General features: G+C 41.1%; 1 protein-coding gene across 4 annotated transcripts in view; it reads left to right on the top strand.

Annotated features, from left to right (window-relative positions):
* Positions 1–20049, top strand: part of CTNNA2 (catenin alpha 2) — a 790749-nt gene that overhangs the window by 615487 nt on the left and 155213 nt on the right. For all 4 annotated transcript variants that reach the window (XM_084626180.1, XM_084626177.1, XM_084626178.1 and 1 more), the window contains one exon: positions 6227–6307. In XM_084626180.1, coding sequence (XP_084482306.1) covers positions 6227–6307 — 81 coding nt within the window. The remainder of the gene's footprint in view (positions 1–6226; positions 6308–20049) is intronic.

The raw sequence follows: 20049 nt of genomic DNA, 5'->3' as shown, positions 1-20049 counted from the left end.
ATCGTGGAGGCATCTACCAAGGTGATAGTTAAAAGTATGTTAAGGAACGGTAGCTTTTGGATCAATAGACAATCGTCACACCTGTCTCCTTTGGGCTAAATTACTGGATAAATGACAGCAGGTCTGTCTTGGTCATGCAGCATGTCATACATGATGAGACTGAGCTATCCCAGCTTTCACTTATCTGAGCAGAGAAGACAGAAGGTGTCTGAGTGTGTAAAAACGATAGCATCTTCTGATTCCTTCTCACACAGCTGGAGAAAGGTTTTTTTTTTTTTTTGTATTGTAATAAATTGAACCATTATTCTGTCTAGCCTTCCAGATAAGATGTCTTAAAGGGAGAAGTAGGTAGTTTCTTCCATACTTTTTACTTTGAAGTCTTCCTTTTTATTGGTGACATAACAACAAATGTGCCGTCTGTCTGCACCAGAACAATGCAGCTCTGTAATCACAGAAGCAACTTTGATTCCTGTGTAGCACCTACCTCAGCCCTGTTTGTACGTGGGTTTACAGTCACCTTTCTTCTGGCTAATCAAATCTAGCTTTTGAGGCTTTTGAGGCTGAGTAATAATGCTCAGTCGGGTGATTATTCAGCATACATGATCTCAGCTCAAGGTCCCTTTTTCATCTCTATGCCTTTATAATAATGTTCATCATCACAATTATCTAAGCACCTCCAATATTAAAAAAATATAAATTCACCCTTAGTTGTGTTGTGTGTGTCAGTTTCAGGAGTTGTTTTTTTTAACTCTAATAACTCACATTTGTGTAGTATTTAATTTTATGCAAAACTGGCAGCAGAGTTCCTCTGTAATAGCTAAGCCTCCTCCCTAAAGTCTGATAACATCACATACACAATACACCGTAGTGTATTCCCCAACTCTTTTCCCCATACTGATTTCTAGGGCTGCAAAAGAATGTTCTGTAAATGCCTTCAAGCTGGTCAAAGTGGGTCTTGATTACTAAGCAGGTATAAGGAATAGCAGGTATCATGGTTATGGAAATATGTTTAGAGAGAAAGATATACCTTTAATTCAGTTTCATGCACCTGTGAACAGCTCATGAGAAAATTGTCTTAAGAATAAAAACCACTACATGTTAGAACACCTCATTGCACTGGCGGATGAAATTCCTTCCACACTGACTCCTAATTCTGTGCGTGGAGTATTTGGGATACTCTCGTTATTTGCTCTAAGTAAATTGAGTTATTGTATTAGCTTAAAAATAACTCTGTGGCAACTGTTGACTTTGACTTTGCTCAATTTATGGAGGCCAGTTAATGTTTTTTTCTGTTTCATGGTTCAGGAAGTATTTTTGACTGTTGAGTTTTGAGAGGGGGAAAATAACTGGAGTGTCACACACTTGGTTGTTCATGGAGGCTGAGCACTCTGTGCTCTCCAACGTTTTATGTGTAAATAGCTTTTTAGGCTTACAAACCATCTAAGAAGTTATCTGGGTGTGGGAGGGGGAAATTCTTAGCTTGGCTGCTCCCATAAATTGAGACTGTAGTGGAAGCTGAGGCTGTGAGAGTAATGAAATCCCCATTTCCCAGCTAATAGACATCACAGAAACAATGAAATCATAGGACTGGAAGGGACCTCAAGAGGTCATCAAGTCCAGTCCCCTTCATTCATGGCAGGATTGATTATTATCTAGACCATCCCTGACAGGTGTTTGTCTAACCTGCTCTTAAATATCTCCAGTGATGGAGATTCCACAAATTCCCTATGCAATTTATTCCAGTGCTTAACCATCCTGACAGGAAGTTTTTCCTAATGTCCAACTTAAACTGCCCTTGCTGCAATTTAAGCCCATTGCTTCTTGTCCTATCCTCAGAGGTTAAGAAGAACAATTTTTCTCCCTTCTCCTTGTAACAACCTTGTATGTACTTGAAAACTGTTATCATGTCCCCTCTCCGTCTTCTCTTCTCTAGACTAAACTAATCCAGTTTTTTCAATCTTCTCTCCCATGTCATGTTTTCTAGACCTTTAATCATTTTTGTTGCTCTTCTCTGGACTTTATCTCATTTGTCCACATCTTTCCTGAAATGTGGAGCCCAGAACTGGACACAATATTCCAGCTGAGGCCTAATCAGCGAGGAGTAGAGCAGAAGAATTATTTCTCATGTCTTCTCTACAAAACTCCTGCTAATACATCCCAGAATGATAATTGCTTTTTTTGCAAAATTGTCTGCAAACTTTATAAGAGTACTCTCTATACCATTATCTCAATCATTGATGAAGATATTGAACAGAACTGGATCCAGAACTGACCCCTGCAGGACCCCACTAGATATGCCCTTCCAGTTTGACTGTAAACCACTGATAACTGCTCTCTGGGAATGGCTTTCCCCCCTAGTCACAAGGCTTGTTACCCTGGCAAAGAAAGCTTTTAGGTTGGTTTGATGCAATTTGTTCTTAACAAATCCTTGCGGACTGTTACTTATCACCTTATTATCCTCTAGGTGTTTGCAAATCTATTGTTTAATTATTTGCTCCATTATTTTTCTGGGTACTGAAGTTAAGCTGATTGGTCTGTAATTTCCTGGGTTGTCCTTATTTCCCTTTTTTATAGATTGGAATTATATTTGTCCGTTTCCCATCCTCTGGAATCTTTCTCATCTTCCACAATTTTTTGAAGATAATCACTAATAGATTCATAGAATATCAGAGTTGGAAGGGACCTCAGGAGGTCATCTAGTCCAACCCCCTGCTCAAAGCAGGACCAATCCCCAGTTTTGCCCCAGAACCCCCTAAATGGCCCCCTCAGGGATTGAATTCACAGCCTTGGGTTTAGCAGGCCAATGCTCAAACCACTGAGCTATCCCTCCCCCCAAATACTTGTCAGGAGCCCATTGAAAAAGACCCATCCCAGTTTGCTGAAAAGAAATCAGACAAGGCGAGGAATGGCTCCCAGGCTATTTGGATGGTACTAAAATTGATGGAGATGGTACTGTGAAAATGTCCTGACAGAGATATAATATGTGAATAGTTAAGCTTGAGTTGTGATGCTGGAATCACTGACCTGGCTGAAGCTGATGCGTGTGCCCCGCATCTCCACCTTCCCCTGTATCTGGGTTACTCATGCCAGAGCCTCTTTGGGCCTCCCATTTCCTTCTCCCTCCCATGTCTGGGGCTGTGTGGGCCCCACATTCCCTTCTTCCACACATGCCATTGGTTCTGCATCTCTCTCTCACACTTCCAAAGTACTTTTCATGCCCCCTGGATTGGAAGGGAGGAACAGAGAAATACCATGATATTGGGTATAGGCCTCATTTTGTCAGTCAGTTCCCTTCAAGGAACGCAGGCAGAAGATCTTCCCCGTAACAATTTCTATACAAGAGTTTTTAAAGACTACAATAAATACATTTTTATAACATATATATTTTCAGCCAACAACAGATGAGATTTGACAGAGCTGCTGGATGCTATGTAACATCATGTGCCCTACCATTTTTGCCAATAATGCTGTTTATTTAAGGTGTTTGTCTTGCTCTCCTGTTTAAAACTGTGTACTGGGGGAGGCATTGTAACCCTTTAGAAATGTAAACAGCAATGACAGAGGAATTTCTCAGGAGGGAGTGACATGACTTCCAAAGCATGTTGGGTCAATCAAAATCATGTGTTGAAATTAAGATGGTGTACATTTAGGCTGAATGTCACCCAGAATTATCCTGAGCGTGAGTAGTCGTGTAAGACATCAGAACAGTCTCCCAAGAAATTACATTCGGGACATTCACAACTGAATTGCAAAGGCTAGATCCTCAGCTACAGTAGAGTTCTGCTTGCACAGGACCTGGTTGTGAGGGGAAGGGGAAACGAGAAAAATATGGATGTATCCCATCTCTGTTCTCCCCCAGGACTTTTGATTTTGGTTCAGTCCATGGCATAATTTAGACAATCCTCAGGTTCGCTGCTACAAATTATTGTGCCTTGCAATGGCTCTTAGAATGGCTGGAGATAGCCACAGCACAGCACGCTCTATCTTTGTCCCTCATCAGCCCTGGCTTGGCCCCTGCACTGAGAGGGTTGAACTCTGGGGGAATTACCAGCTGCCTGGTCAGGGCAGCTTTATGATCCATTTTAATGGGTGCTAAATGGAATTGCTTGATCCTGCATCACAGAAATCAAGGAAGGACCCAAGAAAAATTTACACTGCACCAAATTAGTACAAAAATGCTAGTCAATTGTTGCGTAGTGATGTGACTATTTAAAAAGTTCATCCTGAAGTGGCTTTAAATTCTGTTGATTAGCTTATTAATTATTATCATTTTGCTAATATGCAGAGTAACTTGCATTGTTTATCAGCAGCTCTTTTTACATCACAATGAGGTATTATCCCTATGACAGCAATAAATGTGGATTAAAACATTTCATACAGTTGTACCTCTTGCCACAGCTCTGTGATCAGAACTTCACCCGGTAGCCAGCTAGACGAGAGAGGAGAAAGAGAGACCTTACATAACATTACATACATGGAGTCACGCAACAGAGAAATGAAAGTGGCATTGAATACTAATGTCACCAACCCTTGTTACTGCAAACAGTTAATATATATATATATATAACAGAGTTACTGGATTTTTTTTTATGAGAGTACCACTTTATATTCTAAGTTTAAACTAGCACCTCGACTGTATTTATATATTATATAGACCAGCACACTTGACAATCTCTCTTCTGTTGCCACAATTTAAATATGTTTTGATTACATATCATATCAGTCCAAATCTCTTTCCTTTTTTATGTTAAATTTCACCTTGACAAACTGTAGGCTAACCACTTAAAAACATGGTGCCCACTAACTTGACTGACACACTAGGGACTTGGGGTAGGGGGAAAGACACACCTGTAATGCAAACTCACCCGTGGGCTACACAAATATCTTCTGTTGTAAAATATTGAAGGGGTATATTGTCCCTGTTCTCTCCTGTGGGTGTGTACAATTCACTTCAGTCGGTTTATCATTGATTTTTTTTTTCTGAACCTAAGGAGTAAAATTGTATTTTGTTTGAAATCCTATTGTCGTTTGCTACTGTAATGTTTGAATTTCGAGATTGAGAAAAGAGGATTTACAGATTCCTGAATGATTATAAATGCATTGGCCTTTTATCAAAATTAACATTACAGTAATACAAGTCAAACATTGACTCAGCTAACTTGTTAAAGCGGAGGATGAGAAGATGACCGTTTAGAGTTGATAGCATAGTCATATGTCTTAGAGAAATCATTATTGAAAGGGTATGTTTAAAAAACCTTTTGAAAGTGAATTTTCAGTAGATCCTAGAAACATATGCAGTTAGGCTCTGTTGGAAGTACAAAATCTTGGTTAATGGTATGTGGGGGATAATTGTAAATATGATATTTGAAAACAGATGTGGGAAAAGAAAATGGGAGAAAGGATTGAAGAGAACTTTGTTGTTCATAAAAAAAAACCCTTATCAAATGGATTTCAATGTGATACAAAATTTAACAAATCTTTAAGAAGCAGCCTTCTCTTAAAAGAAAGATAATACATCTGACAGTCACTTAAAGCTTTTTTGTACCTTGGAATTTTAAAACTTTTTTTTTTTAACACTAAGCTGCAAAAAACTTCCCCTTTCTTCCCCTCCCCTTTTTAATCTTCATTGAGAATCTGTGCTTCGAGACTTCCTGCACAAGAGAGCGTTTTAAGTGGAAGTCTCCTTTATACTATATCTAACGTCTGCCAGTACAATTCTTGTTACAGTCATATGGAACATTTTCATTCTGTCCTCAAGCTGTTTTGCTGCTTATTATCGTGTTTAACATACCCACCGCCTGGCAGGACAGAGATTAGAAACTCTTAATATTTGTTATATAGTGAGAGGTCTTGCCAGATTTTGGCAGCAAGTGCTATAGCATGCAAACATAATGTATCAGTGCAAAAGTTCTGAACGGTCTAGTGAGTCACATTAATCTCCCTTTTTTATCCTTTTATGAATTGTTCAAAAATCTGCTATACACAGCAGCGTCCCCCTAATAGTGTGGTTGATAACGTATATTGAAAAGAAACCTTGATTTGTGCTGTGATGGGTGCAAACAATACAGAGATAGATTTACTGCATGTATACATAGATATTTAGGTGGCTTTTGAAATGCTTCTTTTGATACATTTTCAGAATTTTAAAACCTATATATTTAGACTGTACTTTTTTGCATCTTTGAACTGTTTTTTTCTAACTGTAAAAACATATTTTTTTAAATAGACTGGGAGAAAAGAAAAAGGGGACCCACTGAACATTGCCATTGATAAGATGACCAAAAAAACGAGGGATCTGCGAAGACAGGTACTTTGTGTTCATTATGCATGTTCATTTTCAAGAAAGTCATTGTTCTGCATGTTCAGACTCTCTTTGACACGAGTAGAATTAGAAAAATGCATGATTTGTTTACAATTTATTATTACATTATAATTAATGGTGGCAGCAGGTTTGGTACCTGCTGAGTAACAATGGAGAAACTGAATTACCTGCTAGATGAATCACCCAGTGCTCTTTATGTCTGCGAGAAGGGAAACACTCTAAGCTTTAGTTAACCCGGGAACCACTAAAGCCAGTTGTGCAGCTACCGACGTACATGCTTATCTTTGCTCACATGAGTAGTCCCATTGAAATACACTAAACTATTCATGTGATAAACGTTAAGCACATGTGTAAGTGTTTGTAGGATGGGAGCCAAAGCCTCTAACATTTTAAAAGGAAACTCAGCTAAAATGCTTGTTAAATGGAAACGGCATATGAATAGGGAGAAGATGGAAAAACAGAAGTGAAAAGGTGCTTATTGCTTTTTCCATACTATGTTTTTTTTCTTATTCTACTAGGCAATGTATTTTGTAACAGAATAATATGATGCAAAACTCTGCAACTGGGGATGGGAAATTTAGTCGGGGAGGATGGAGTTGGATGTTTCCCTCTAAATTAAATCTCCTTGGTGTTTTACCAATTTCACATTAAGGGTAGAAGGATCTTCCTCCTCTTTTGGGTGATGAAATTCCAGCTCTGAGTTGGTCCATGGTTGAGACATTGTCAGAAAGGATCGGCTGGCCAATCAGACCTTTGCTGTACACAAACAGACCAAACTATGCAAATAAGCATGATGACATAAGCACCTAAGTCTGTATTTAGGTACCTGTCTAAGTAGCCTTGCTTGCAGTGGTGCTAGGCATCCACAGTTTTTATGTATGTTCGTGCTCATCACCTTGAAAATTAGGCCATACATTTAGCTACTTCCCTTTTGACACCCAGATTTGAAAATATTGGCCTCAATGCCCATTGCAATACCGTAATAATAAAAACATTGCAGTTTTACAATGTGCTATAGTTGGACCCCCACACAGTATGAATCATCAGCCATGCTGTAGAAAAGCTAACATTATCTCTGTTGCTACAGTTAATGAGAGCAGAAAAATACTGTCTCTCTGCAGGTCCAGCCTCCTGATTTGTGAGACCTCAAACTGCAAGAGTGTGGTTTGCACCACATCTTGTTTCTCACTCTGTTCCCACTGCTAGAGTGAAGTACAAGGTCAACACACGAGTTGCTATTCTGTGTGGGGCTCCCAGCAGACACTTGTATTGCTCACGTCTGAAATCAGGTTCCTGTCTCAGATGGGACTATGTAAAAATGGCACCTCCTTACTCAACACAACTGCTCCTTGTGTGCATTTGGCATCATCTCTACTACTTCAATCACAAAAATAAGTTGGAGCTAATCATGTGAGCAAAGTTAAGTGTATGTCAGTTTTTGTAGAATTGGAACCAAAACCTCTAACATTCTAACTCTGTTTTATTCCTGCTAGCCCTGAAGAGTCTGTTATTTATTCGAGTTATGGTAGTGGCCCAAAGCCCTTCTCATTATAATCAAATCACAAATGTAGTAGGTGGTATGGAAATGAACAGGAAGACAGAGTCACTGCACTGAAGAGTGTATAATCAGAGGGGAAATTGTCCACAGCTAAGAGACATAAACTGCATTCTGTTTCTCCTTCTGCATCATCAAGAGAATGTGTGCTAATCTCCACTCAGTTACAGATAAGCAACCCCACGTAAGCAATGATATTACACCGGTGTCACTGAGGACATCATTTGAATCATAGAATCATAGAATCATAGAATATCAGGGTTGGAAGGGACCCCAGAAGGTCATCTAGTCCAACCCCCTGCTCAAAGCAGGACCAATTCCCAGTTAAATCATCCCAGCCAGGGCTTTGTCAAGCCTGACCTTAAAAACCTCTAAGGAAGGAGATTCTACCACCTCCCTAGGTAACGCATTCCAGTGTTTCACCACCCTCTTAGTGAAAAAGTTTTTCCTAATATCCAATCTAAACCTCCCCCACTGCAACTTGAGACCATTACTCCTCGTTCTGTCATCTGCTACCATTGAGAACAGTCTAGAGCCATCCTCTTTGGAACCCCCTTTCAGGTAGTTGAAAGCAGCTATCAAATCCCCCCTCATTCTTCTCTTCTGCAGGCTAAACAATCCCAGCTCCCTCAGCCTCTCCTCATAACTCATGTGTTCCAGTCCCCTAATCATTTTTGTTGCCCTTCGCTGGACTCTCTCCAATTTATCCACATCCTTCTTGAAGTGTGGGGCCCAAAACTGGACACAGTACTCCAGATGAGGCCTCACCAATGTCGAATAGAGGGGAACGATCACGTCCCTCGATCTGCTCGCTATGCCCCTACTTATACATCCCAAAATGCCATTGGCCTTCTTGGCAACAAGGGCACACTGCTGACTCATATCCAGCTTCTCGTCCACTGTCACCCCTAGGTCCTTTTCTGCAGAACTGCTGCCTAGCCATTCGGTCCCTAGTCTGTAGCTGTGCATTGGGTTCTTCCGTCCTAAGTGCAGGACCCTGCACTTATCCTTATTGAACCTCATCAGATTCCTTTTGGCCCAATCTTCCAATTGGTCTAGGTCCTTCTGTATCCTATCCCTCCCCTCCAGCGTATCTACCACTCCTCCCAGTTTAGTATCATCCGCAAATTTGCTGAGAGTGCAATCCACACCATCCTCCAGATCATTTATGAAGATATTGAATAAAACCGGCCCCAGGACCGACCCCTGGGGCACTCCACTTGATACCGGCTGCCAACTAGACATGGAGCCATTGATCACTACCCGTTGAGCCCGACAATTTAGCCAGCTTTCTACCCACCTTATGGTGCATTCATCCAGCCCATACTTCCTTAACTTGCTGACAAGAATACTATGGGAGACCGTGTCAAAAGCTTTGCTAAAGTCAAGAAACAATACATCCACTGCTTTCCCTTCATCCCCAGAACCAGTAATCTCATCATAAAAGGCGATTAGATTAGTCAGGCATGACCTTCCCTTGGTGAATCCATGCTGGCTGTTCCTGATCACTTTCCTCTCATGCAAGTGCTTCAGGATTGATTCTTTGAGGACCTGCTCCATGATTTTTCCAGGGACTGAGGTGAGGCTGACTGAAGACAGGGTGTTTGCATGTGTGGGGTTGCCCAGTGGACTTGGCAGGATTTGTCCAACAGATTCTTTATTATGGGCAGTGAGGTTCAAGAAGAAATGAACCGAGTTTGAGAGTGCAAGCCTGGCAGTTTGCAATCTTTTTACTTGTGAATTAATCAAATTATAAGCAGACATTTTTTCAGGGACAACAAATGTGGAGCTGCATCATGCCATCCGGGGGTATGGTTCAGTGTTCATGTCGTGCTCCCCATCAGTATCTGGCCTGGGCCAGGGAAGCTAATGATCCAACTAGCAGACCAAATTTGGTGATGAATCCTGGTCATGTGCTACCTGAGGCACATTGCACATACGCTAAGCAGAATAATACCCTTTTTACGGAGTCACTTTTTCGAGTAGGAGCCTCTTTCAGTTCTTGTCAATCAGACTCCCCAAGCTCATTGTTATTGCCCTAGAACTGAGTGATCTACAAAATGAATTTGTGGGCAAGGGACGGATTGTCTTCCATCTCTCAGAAAGGGCTCTCTTCCCAGGCTTCAGCAGTCAGACTGATTTCTTTTTCCCAGGTCACTCTACTCCAGATCTCATTGAGGTTTTTATTTAGTTAGACAAAGCAATGCACAAACATGCTGACGTGGTTGTGGGTGGGGAATCTGGTGTTAAAAAATCCATCTCACAATTTCTAGCAGTATCAGTTTTTCCTCTTTTGGAGGAATAACACCTTGTATAATCATCACTTTGAATCTTCTGGGTATTTGAAAAATATTACGTAGATATAATTTTTACACCTTTATGTCAACTGTGAATGAGAATAATATCAAACTGAGTCAGACTGAATCAGTGCTTAGAAGCAAGTGTCCCACAGCAACCTACTGCTTCTTGCTGCCACTTACTTTGTTTTCAGTTGTTTGGGAAAAGCAGAGAGTTCTGTGTCAGATAACAAGTTGTGCCAATTGGCAGGATTTTTTGCTTTTTTAGACACACAAGTTTGTGTAAAGAAAACAAACCAGCCCCCCTAAATTGGAAACATCCTTCACACCATGCTCCAGCTGACAAGAAAGATCACAGCAGAGAGAAACATGCTATTGCCAGTTATTTTGTTTGTATGTTCTCTCTACTGAGAAAAAATAATAACTCTTATCGTTTAAATATTACAGCTAATCGGAAACAGCATGTACACACAATCTTTGAGACACTGTGACTCTGCAGTAACATTGGAACAAAGATAAGCAGGGAAGAATTTGGCTTACATGCAGGCTGAAGGCACAGTGATAGCCAACATGGTTACAGATCATTGGGAGTAGAGTTAGCAGTCTACCAGCTGTTCCACTGTCACCACCGCAGGTGGTGATTTCTGCTGCCACCTGTCAATTCTGCTGCCACAGTCTCTGTGCCCCAGACTCTCCTCCAGTTTAGCAGCTGATCTGGTTCAGCCACTATTTGCCAGTGTTTCTTTAAGTTACAGCAATCAAAGTGTTTTGACCTCTCCAAAACAACTACACCAATGGCAACCAAATCGGAGCTTTCTGTTGTGGAGAATTTAGAAGTTTGGCGGTTTAGTTCTGAATAGTCATGAAAACAGGTTGCAGAATCTCAGTCTTCTGTGAAACGGAGTTTACGTCCTCTGCAGAACTTTAGTTCACAGGATGTTATAATAAAAGAATAGGAATCAGGATTGTAAAGTTAAAATCCAAAAATCACTGAGATGATATTTTCCTTTCAGTAAATACACTGGTGGTCCAAGTCTTTCGAATTGTAGAAAACCATGAAACACATTATGTATTTATATGTAAGTTTATATAATTCATAAATAAAACCCTCTGTATCATTGGCACACTTATTAATTGGTTTCCTGTATCAACCTACTAAAAGGATCTTTGAGAAAACCTCTCTATTTAACTCCATCTTTAGCACTTTTTGCAGGTCTCAGAAACTATCCATGATTCTGTGTAATTTTTTTCTCTAGCGTAGACTACAGTAGGTGGAATTAGACAACATTCTCCAGGATATCCTTGGTCCTTCTTGTTACATCTCTTGTCTTAGCACTCGGGAGACAACATATTATTTTATGCTCCTTATGTGGGGCAACGCCATTTAGAGGACGTTGCATTACCGTTGCTTATGAACTCTGGGAAAAAATCTTATTTTACAGCACTTTGAAAGCCATTGAAAATTCATGTATACACTAGAGTCTCCAGGAGTAAAAACATGTCCTTTAGGCCAAGCTGTTAGACAAAGGAGACACCTAACCCTGAAAAATGTATGCTGTTGGAGTAGGTTTTATGGTATCTAAACCCATATAATGCAAATTATACCATGGATAAACTCTTACATAATGTTCTTAGTCTATGGACTCAAATCTGTCTCTCTGGGTTCATGGCTTCCTTCATGATAGTAGCTGAGAGCTTCACAGGCTCCACAATACCCAATTCAGGGGCCTTGTGAGGATTCATTAGATAGTTTATAAAATAATACTGAAGATTGAAAAGCTGTATATATTTGTTATGTAATAGTAGAATATCCAGAAGAGCTTGCAGCTTTAAATTAAGTCTTAGATGAGCATTTGCTAGCAACTTATTTTGCAGAGGCAAAGTTGATGCAAAGTCATGTTACGTAGTCAGCTTGTAGATGAATAAATTAGCCATTTGACCGTCCCTTTCTAAGGTTGCATTGTATTACCAGAGATGAAGTTTCAGTTGTCCCCCAGAGAATTTGCAGTGTGATTGGTGACATTGCTTCATCCTGCTACATCAGAATGCTTCCTGATAAAATGTTAGCATTTCTGAAAGTGACTCCTCCCTGAGTGAACCTGTATATAACTTTGAACCTAAGGCCACTTGCAGCATCAGCCTTTCCTCATTGGAATCTCATCAGCTTCCTTCTTGAGGCTTAATATATCACTGCTTCGACTGCAGTGCCTCTATTGCTCTTGGTTGTGGAAATCAGGAAGCTGTTTCTGTGAAATCACTTGGTAGCACAAAGGGACACTTGATTTTGCCATGTATAATGTTTAGTGCATATGTACTGTTATTGTTTTTGTGTATATATGTACTTTAATTAAATCATTTGATTTAAAGCCTGGTACAAAGGTATATTGGTCTTGGATAGAAATCTGGGTATGTCGCTAAATTACTCAAAGTACAGGGAATGAACGCACAATACAACAAAGTGCTGAGCTCTTTCACCTTCCATTCAAGTCACTGCCAGCACTGAAGATACTGTGAATTAGAGGCATTTTGTAGGATTGCAAAAAGAAAAGGAGAACTTGTGACACCTTAGAGATTAACCAATTTATTTGAGCATAAGCTTTCGTGAGCTATAGCTCACTTCATCGGATGCATCAGATGAAATGAGCTGTAGCTCACGAAAGCTTATGTTCAAATAAATTGGTTAGTTTCTAAGGTGCCACAAGTACTCCTTTTCTTTTTGTGAATACAGACTAACACGGCTGCTACTCTGAAACCTGTCATTTGTAGGATTGGACTCAGAAAGGTGTAGGTTTCTGGCAAGGTATACATTTCTGGAACCATTTTTGTCTTCTACTATTTAATAGAATCATTAGTATATTTAGTCTATGAATAGTTGCTTTAAATAAATATCTAAATATCTGATGTCAAAGTTAGGGGCAAGAGCTGGTTCCTAAACTTCATTTTAATGGTGGTTTGGACTTGAACTTAAAAGGCTTATTTGAATTCCCATGTCTTTTTGTTGCCCATCTCAAAATATATTTCTTCTAGATGTTTATCACTGTGACATTGAGTTTTTATGACACTTGAGAGTGCTTCAGAGGAAATGGAGAGTGTTTTAATAATGCTGATTTATTCTTTCAGGTCTGCAGTAATTTCCTTACTGCCTAATTATAAGGCTCAGTTTAATTTACTCTACAAATAATGTTTACTGATGCACATATGGTGCCGTATTTCAGAAAACTATACCCAAAACAGGTAGTTGTGTGTAACCCTTCCATCAAATGAAGAAAAAATTGATCTGGAACTTAAGTACTCATACCAGATTATTTTTGCATGGCAAAAAGTGAAGGAGCCACAGTTAATCTAAACTTTTCGGTAGGATCATGACTGTTCTATAAACTCACAGCAGTCATTGGCTTGAAACAGTTAATTTTTATTGTGTGATGCTGTGAACATATAGGCAGGTGTTTTCAGAGTATTATGCAAAGAGTGATGAGCCCTGCAGATAGTTTTGATATTATTCCCCATACATAGAGTTCCATTAAAAGCTCACTGTTCACCAACCCAGCTTCCTGTACTAAGTCCAGAAACCTCCTATATTTAGACTAGAAGGAAGCATGCTTCCACAGATTTACGGAATTGCAAATGTTGAATGTTTAATGGCACCCTTCTTAATGTGAGAAAAAATCAACATGCAGGGGAAAGTCAATGGATAATGTTACAGTTACATCATGTAGACCAAGACTAGCAGACACAAGAGATACAGACACAGTTGCTAGTACCTTGTGTATATTGCAGCAAATTACTGCATCTGGCACACACAATATGCGAGACATCTTGGGAAGGACGAGACCCAGTCTAGGCTTCTTGCCTGATACTTTTGGTCAAGGGTCTTTAAGAAATAGATAATTTCTGTGCTTCATGTCCCAAATTCCAATTAACAATCCCTAGGGGAATCCTGTGGGCTCCACTAATACTGCTCCCCTTGGTGGAGACTGCCTTTGAAAGAATTGGAATTGACTTTATAGGACCTCAAGAGTGGAGTGCTTCTGGACATGAGCATATACTTGTCATCATGGACTATGCCACCAGCTACCTGGAAGCCATATCACTGTGGACTACAGCTGCTAAGACTACCCCCACTTTGCCATTAAAACAGATTCTTAGGACAAGATGGCTTTTTTCTGCACCACTAGGCCTATTTTAATTTAAGATTGTGCACTTTGGAACACATGATGATGGCCACTTTTCAATGTTGGATGGACCGATTACTCCAACAGCATAATCAATATGCAGTGGCATACTTGGATGATGTAGGTTTCAGGGTAACAGCCGTGTTAGTCTGTATTCGCAAAAAGAAAAGGAGTACTTGTGGCACCTTAGAGACTAACCAATTTATTTGAACATAAGCTTTCGTGAGCTACAGCTCACTTCATCGGATGCATACTGTGGAAAGAGTAGAAGATCTTTTTATACACACAACGCATGAAAAAATACCTCCCCTCACCCCACTCTCCCGCTGACAATAGCCCATCTAAAGAGATCACTCTCCTTACAATGTGTATGATAACCAAGTTGGGCCATTTCCAGCACAAATCCATGTTTTCTCTCCCCTCCCCCCCCCACACACAAACCCACTCTCCTGTTGATAATAGCTTATCTAAAGTGACCACTCTCCTTACAATGTGTATGATAATCAAGGTGGGCCATTTCCAGCACAAATCCAGGGTTTAACAAGAACGTCTGAAGGGGTGGAGGGTAGGAAAAAAACAAGGGGAAATAGGTTACCTTGCATAATGACTTAGCCACTCCCAGTCTCTATTCAAGCCTAAGTTAATTGAATCCAATTTGCAAATGAATTCCAATTCAGCAGTCTCTCGCTGGAGTCTGGATTTGAAGTTTTTTTGTTGTAATATTGCAACTTTCATGTCTGTAATCGCGTGACCAGAGAGATTGAAGTGTTCTCCGACTGGTTTATGAATGTTATAATTCTTGACTTCTGATTTGTGTCCATTTATTCTTTTACGTAAAGACTGTCCAGTTTGACCAATGTACATGGCAGAGGGGCATTGCTGGTACATGATGGCATATATCACATTGGTGGATGTTCAGGTGAACGAGCCTCTGATAGTGTGGCTGATGTTCATCACAGGGCCTAATAACATCAGCTTTGGATGATGTAGTTATCTATATCAAGGATTGGGACTCCCATTCCTGAGAGAAGCTGGGTTAAGAGCAAACCCAGCTAAATGTGCAATAGGAAAGGAAGAAGCTCATTGCTTGGGACCCAGAGCTGGTGGAGGACAAGTCCATTGGTGGATAAAGTTCATGCCTCACAGGCATACAAGACCCCATGACCAAAAGGCAATTGCATGCCTTCCTAGGCTAACCTGGGTACTGTCACTGATTTATACCCCATTTTGCCTGACCTAACTAGGGATGCCTCCCCAAGACAGGCACTCTGGACACCCACCTGCAAAACTGCCTTTCAAAAACTCAAGATCATACTCTGCGGACACCCAGTGCTGTATAGCCCAAACTTTGAAAAGGAGATCATACTACAAACAGACACATTGGTGATAGGACTAGGGATGGTCCTTTCTCAAGAGGTAGATGGAGAAGAACATCTGATAGTATATATCAGCTGGAAACTTCCCCTGCAAGAACATATGCTCAGTGATAGAAAGAATGCTTGGCTACCAAATGGACAATAGAAAGGCTGTGGTACTATCTTCTAGAGAATGAGTTCACACTTGTTAAGGATCATACTCCCTTGAGTATGATCCCATGAGATGATAACTGTCATTACAACCATATGCCTTTTGGACAGAGCACCAAGCAGGAACTTTGCATTGAAACACCATTTTTCAGTCCAGGGACCTGGCCTATGCCAGCCAAGGCTGGGCTTTGGCCTTGCAGGGGAGGATATTAACAGGGTCGACAATCCCCAGACTGCACTGTGGTAGAGCGGGAGCCGAGTCTGTCCTGTTTACAAGCAAGCAGCTTGAACATAACCCCAGGCAGCTGCCACAGCTGCCAATCATTGAGGCAGGCACCCACAGCTACAACCAATATAGGAAACAAGGTCTGCTTTAAAGGGGAGAGTGCAGAGAAGGAAAGAAAAGCAGAAAGGCCTGGGACAACAAAGGGGTGACAGACTCACATCAGGCCGCCTTTGAGAAAACAGCCAGAAGATGGAAGGAAACTGCAAGCCCAAAAAGTGAAGGACATATATATAAATATTGTGACGGGTCAAGGCCAGATGGCTATAGAAAAGTAGTGGGAGATAAATATGTTAGTCCAAGCTAAACAAATCCCTGGTACCAGGATAAGTGAAATGGCAGCTGCTCCAGGTCAGTTAAGACACCTGGGGCCAATTAAGAACTTTCCAGAAGGCAGGGAGAATGCTAGGTTGATTGGGACATCTGAAGCCAATCAGGGGCTGGCTGAAACTAGTTAAAAGCCTCCCAGTTAGTCAGGTGGGTGTGCATGTCAGGAGCTGTGGGAGGAAGTTGCGCTGTTGGAGAGACTGAGCAGTACACACCATGTCAGGCACAAGGAAGGAGGCCCTGAGGTAAGGGTGAAGTGGAGCTTGAGGAAGTGAGGGTTGCTGTGGGGGAAGTAGCCCAGGGAATTGTTCACGTCATGTTTCTAAAAGCTAGCATAGCTGATACTATTAGGGTCCCTGGGCTGGAGCCCAGAGTAGAGGGTGGGCCCCGGCTCTTCCCCCCCGCCTTTTGCCCCCTGATTAATCACTGAGACTGGGAGACAACAGAGACTGTGCAAGGAAGGATAACTTCTCCTCACCTCCCTCACAGGCTTATGATGAAAATGGCTCAGTAGACTGTGACCCTTGTCTCTAGAGAGAGAAGGGTTACGTGGAGGGTCACAATAAGCCTCTGAGGCTAGCGAAATCCACCAGGAAACACGGGACCCATGGAGGCAAGGACAGAGCTTTGTCACTATATGTCACATAGACCTAATTGGAGGTGAGGGTCTAGGCATTGACCTGACTGAGAGCAAACTAAGGAGGGTCAGTCAGTAGAAACTGAAACTCCTCAAGAAAGCACACTACAAGATGGTAACAGTGGAGCATACCTTAACAGAGTGTATCTCATGGACCATGCTCTTACCATTTGTGATTGATGCTCCTTTCCGTTTCATAAGCAAGTAACTTCATCATAGAAATTTGCAGAAGTTCCTGACAGGAAAAGTGATGTTAGAAAAGTACTTCTTGTATTTTTAGCTTATGTCAATGTACTTTAACAGTGGGAAACAAGAAGGAGAATTAGCACCAGGTGACCAGTCAGCTGTCCACAGACCACCCGTCAAGTGATCTGTGGACCTCTGGTGGTCAATGGCCCAAAATTTTAGGAATCACTGATCTACAGCACTCCCTTACATTTGCATATACTTACAATGGGAAATAGCACAATGATCCAAATACTAAGGGTATGTAACCACAGACTATTTAGCCACTGAACACAATTAGCCAGTTTTAATATTGGCCCCTAATTTTCATATCCTTTGTGACTATTATAGTTATAATATATATATAGTCCTGCAATGCAGTGTACTTGATCAATATATGTTGCATCGTTTCGCCATTGGAATTACAGCATTTCATGATTTGTAGCTGTCAATGAAATGGAATGATTATCCCATGAACTTCTTATCCTTCCTCCATTACCCTTCTCTGACTCACCTTTCTCCTGCTCCAGTGACAGCTGCTCTGTCTGTGTCACTCAGGCTTGCATTTGCACTGTCATTTTTGACACTTTATTGTCCTTCCCCCTGCATGCCCCCCCCCCAAGCCTTTAGCAAAATCCTATCACTTCTTCCTCTGTGGCATCTTCTAAATCCCTCCTTTCCACACTGTCTCTACTTCTAAAACCCTGGCTCGTGCCTTAGTCATCATCTGTTACCTTGACTGCTGTAACTTCCTCCTTTTTGTCCTCCCATCTTTTTATCTCTCCTTCTCCGTAACACCCAAAGTGCAGACATTAAAAAATCATCTTCCATCGCTTTGACCATTTCACTCCTCTTCACAAAGTACACCAAACTCTGTCTCCTTCTGTGTCAGTTTCAAACTCTCAGTCTTTTGTTCAAAACACTGGTTAGTTTTTCCTATATCTTAGTTCTCCTTACACCTTACGTGCCCCTAGGTACAGCATCTTCACCCCCTCCTCCCACTGCCTACAGCTGACCTTTGTGTTGCCCACAGTTTTAGAGAGGTAAGGTGCCCCTAGAACACCAGCACCCCTCGGCACGTGCCTACTGTGCCTAGTTGAAAATCCGGCCCTGTACTCAGCACACTGCTCATTCCTTTCTTCTTACTGCCCTTATTATTATAAGTTATTATTATTTGTATCGTGATAGTGCCTAGGGACTCCATATAGATTTGGGGCCACAGCATTCTATTCACTCTATAATCATATAGTGGGAGTCAGTTTCTGCCCTGAAGAGCTTGTACTACTTCCTCCTCTGCCTTTTTCACATGGATAACATTTTCAAAAGCACCTAAGAAACTTGGGTTTCAGAGTAGCAGCCGGGTTAGTCTGTATCCGCAAAAAGAAAAGGAGTACTTGGGGCACCTTAGAGACTAACACATTTATTTGAGCATAAGCTTTCGTGAGCTACAGAGGACTTAGGGGCCTAAGGTCCAGATTCTCAAAGGTATTTAGGTGCCTAACTCCCATTACAATCAGTGGGGGTTAGGCACCTAAATACCTATGAGGATCTGGCCCTTAAGTGCCTTAGTCACTTTTTAAAAATGAGACTTGGTCTCCAAAGTCAGGTGTTGCAATGCTGAGAGGAGCAATGCCTGAATACCTTTAAAGAGCGGGGTCTTGTGCTCCTAAGTCACTTAGATGCTTTTGGAATTTGTACCCTTAGTAGTAGTACTGCTGGAGAAGACTTCCTCTTCTGTCCTCCTTCAAATTGGTATGGGAAAAAATCACTATTTGTCGTTGCTTTCCATCAGTAATATCAGCCCCAGACTTTTCCCTCATCTCATTAATCATGATAAGGGAAGAGAAAAGGTCCCACACTCAAACACACAATTAAATGAATTATCACATTTATTTGTAGTAACATTCTTCTGGGAACTATTTCCTTGATGTTCAAATCCTCAAATGCATCACTTATGGTCGATCTTGGAGATCTGCAGTGAAAGTCTAAGAGGCTTTAAATGTTGAACCTTCTCCCCACTTAAGCTACTGTGGGCACAAGATGAATGCATTGACATCCGGGTTCACAGAAGAACTATTCTGAAGATAGTGTAATTACTCAGCATTTTGTCAGGAGCTATCATGTGTGGGGTCAGCTGCTCTCAGGGTGTTTTGTTTGTAAGATTTGTAATGCCTTCCTAATCTTTGGGGTAAAAAAAATCTAAATGACAGCTACAGTGAGTCTTAGTACATGGGTAGTAGATGAGAGCTCTGCAGGAGCATATAAAAATCTGCATCACCACTGAAGCTGCTGGAATGGTCACTAGAAAAGAAAGGAATCCTGCCATGGATCTACACTGCAAATTGTTTGGAGCTTCAGAAAACAGAGCCAGCAAAGGAAGATGAGAGAGCACTAGGGCAGGCCTGCGGTTCGCATTTCACACACTCCTCTCCTGTGACCATAGTTCAAAATTTCTAATGCAAATTATTAAATTCCTGTTAAATGAAGTATTACAAGAACTTCTCATGGTCACTGTATTGTACCTGAAAACTCAATTCCTCATAACATTTCGGGAGACATACTTGATTCACTAGACCTGCAGTTGAAAAGTTTGTTTCTGTCTGTGCCAATTAATCTATACCTAATTGCTGCTACAGAACACTAACAAGCCATGTGATTGGAGCTGGGTTCAGTATATTTTGTGGTGTTAAGTCGAAAGTGGTGAA

This window comes from Lepidochelys olivacea (assembly GCF_965140295.1).
Source record: "Lepidochelys olivacea isolate rLepOli2 genome assembly, chromosome: 4".
NCBI classification, from domain to species: domain Eukaryota; kingdom Metazoa; phylum Chordata; order Testudines; family Cheloniidae; genus Lepidochelys; species Lepidochelys olivacea.
This window is presented reverse-complemented; position numbering and strand designations above follow the sequence as displayed.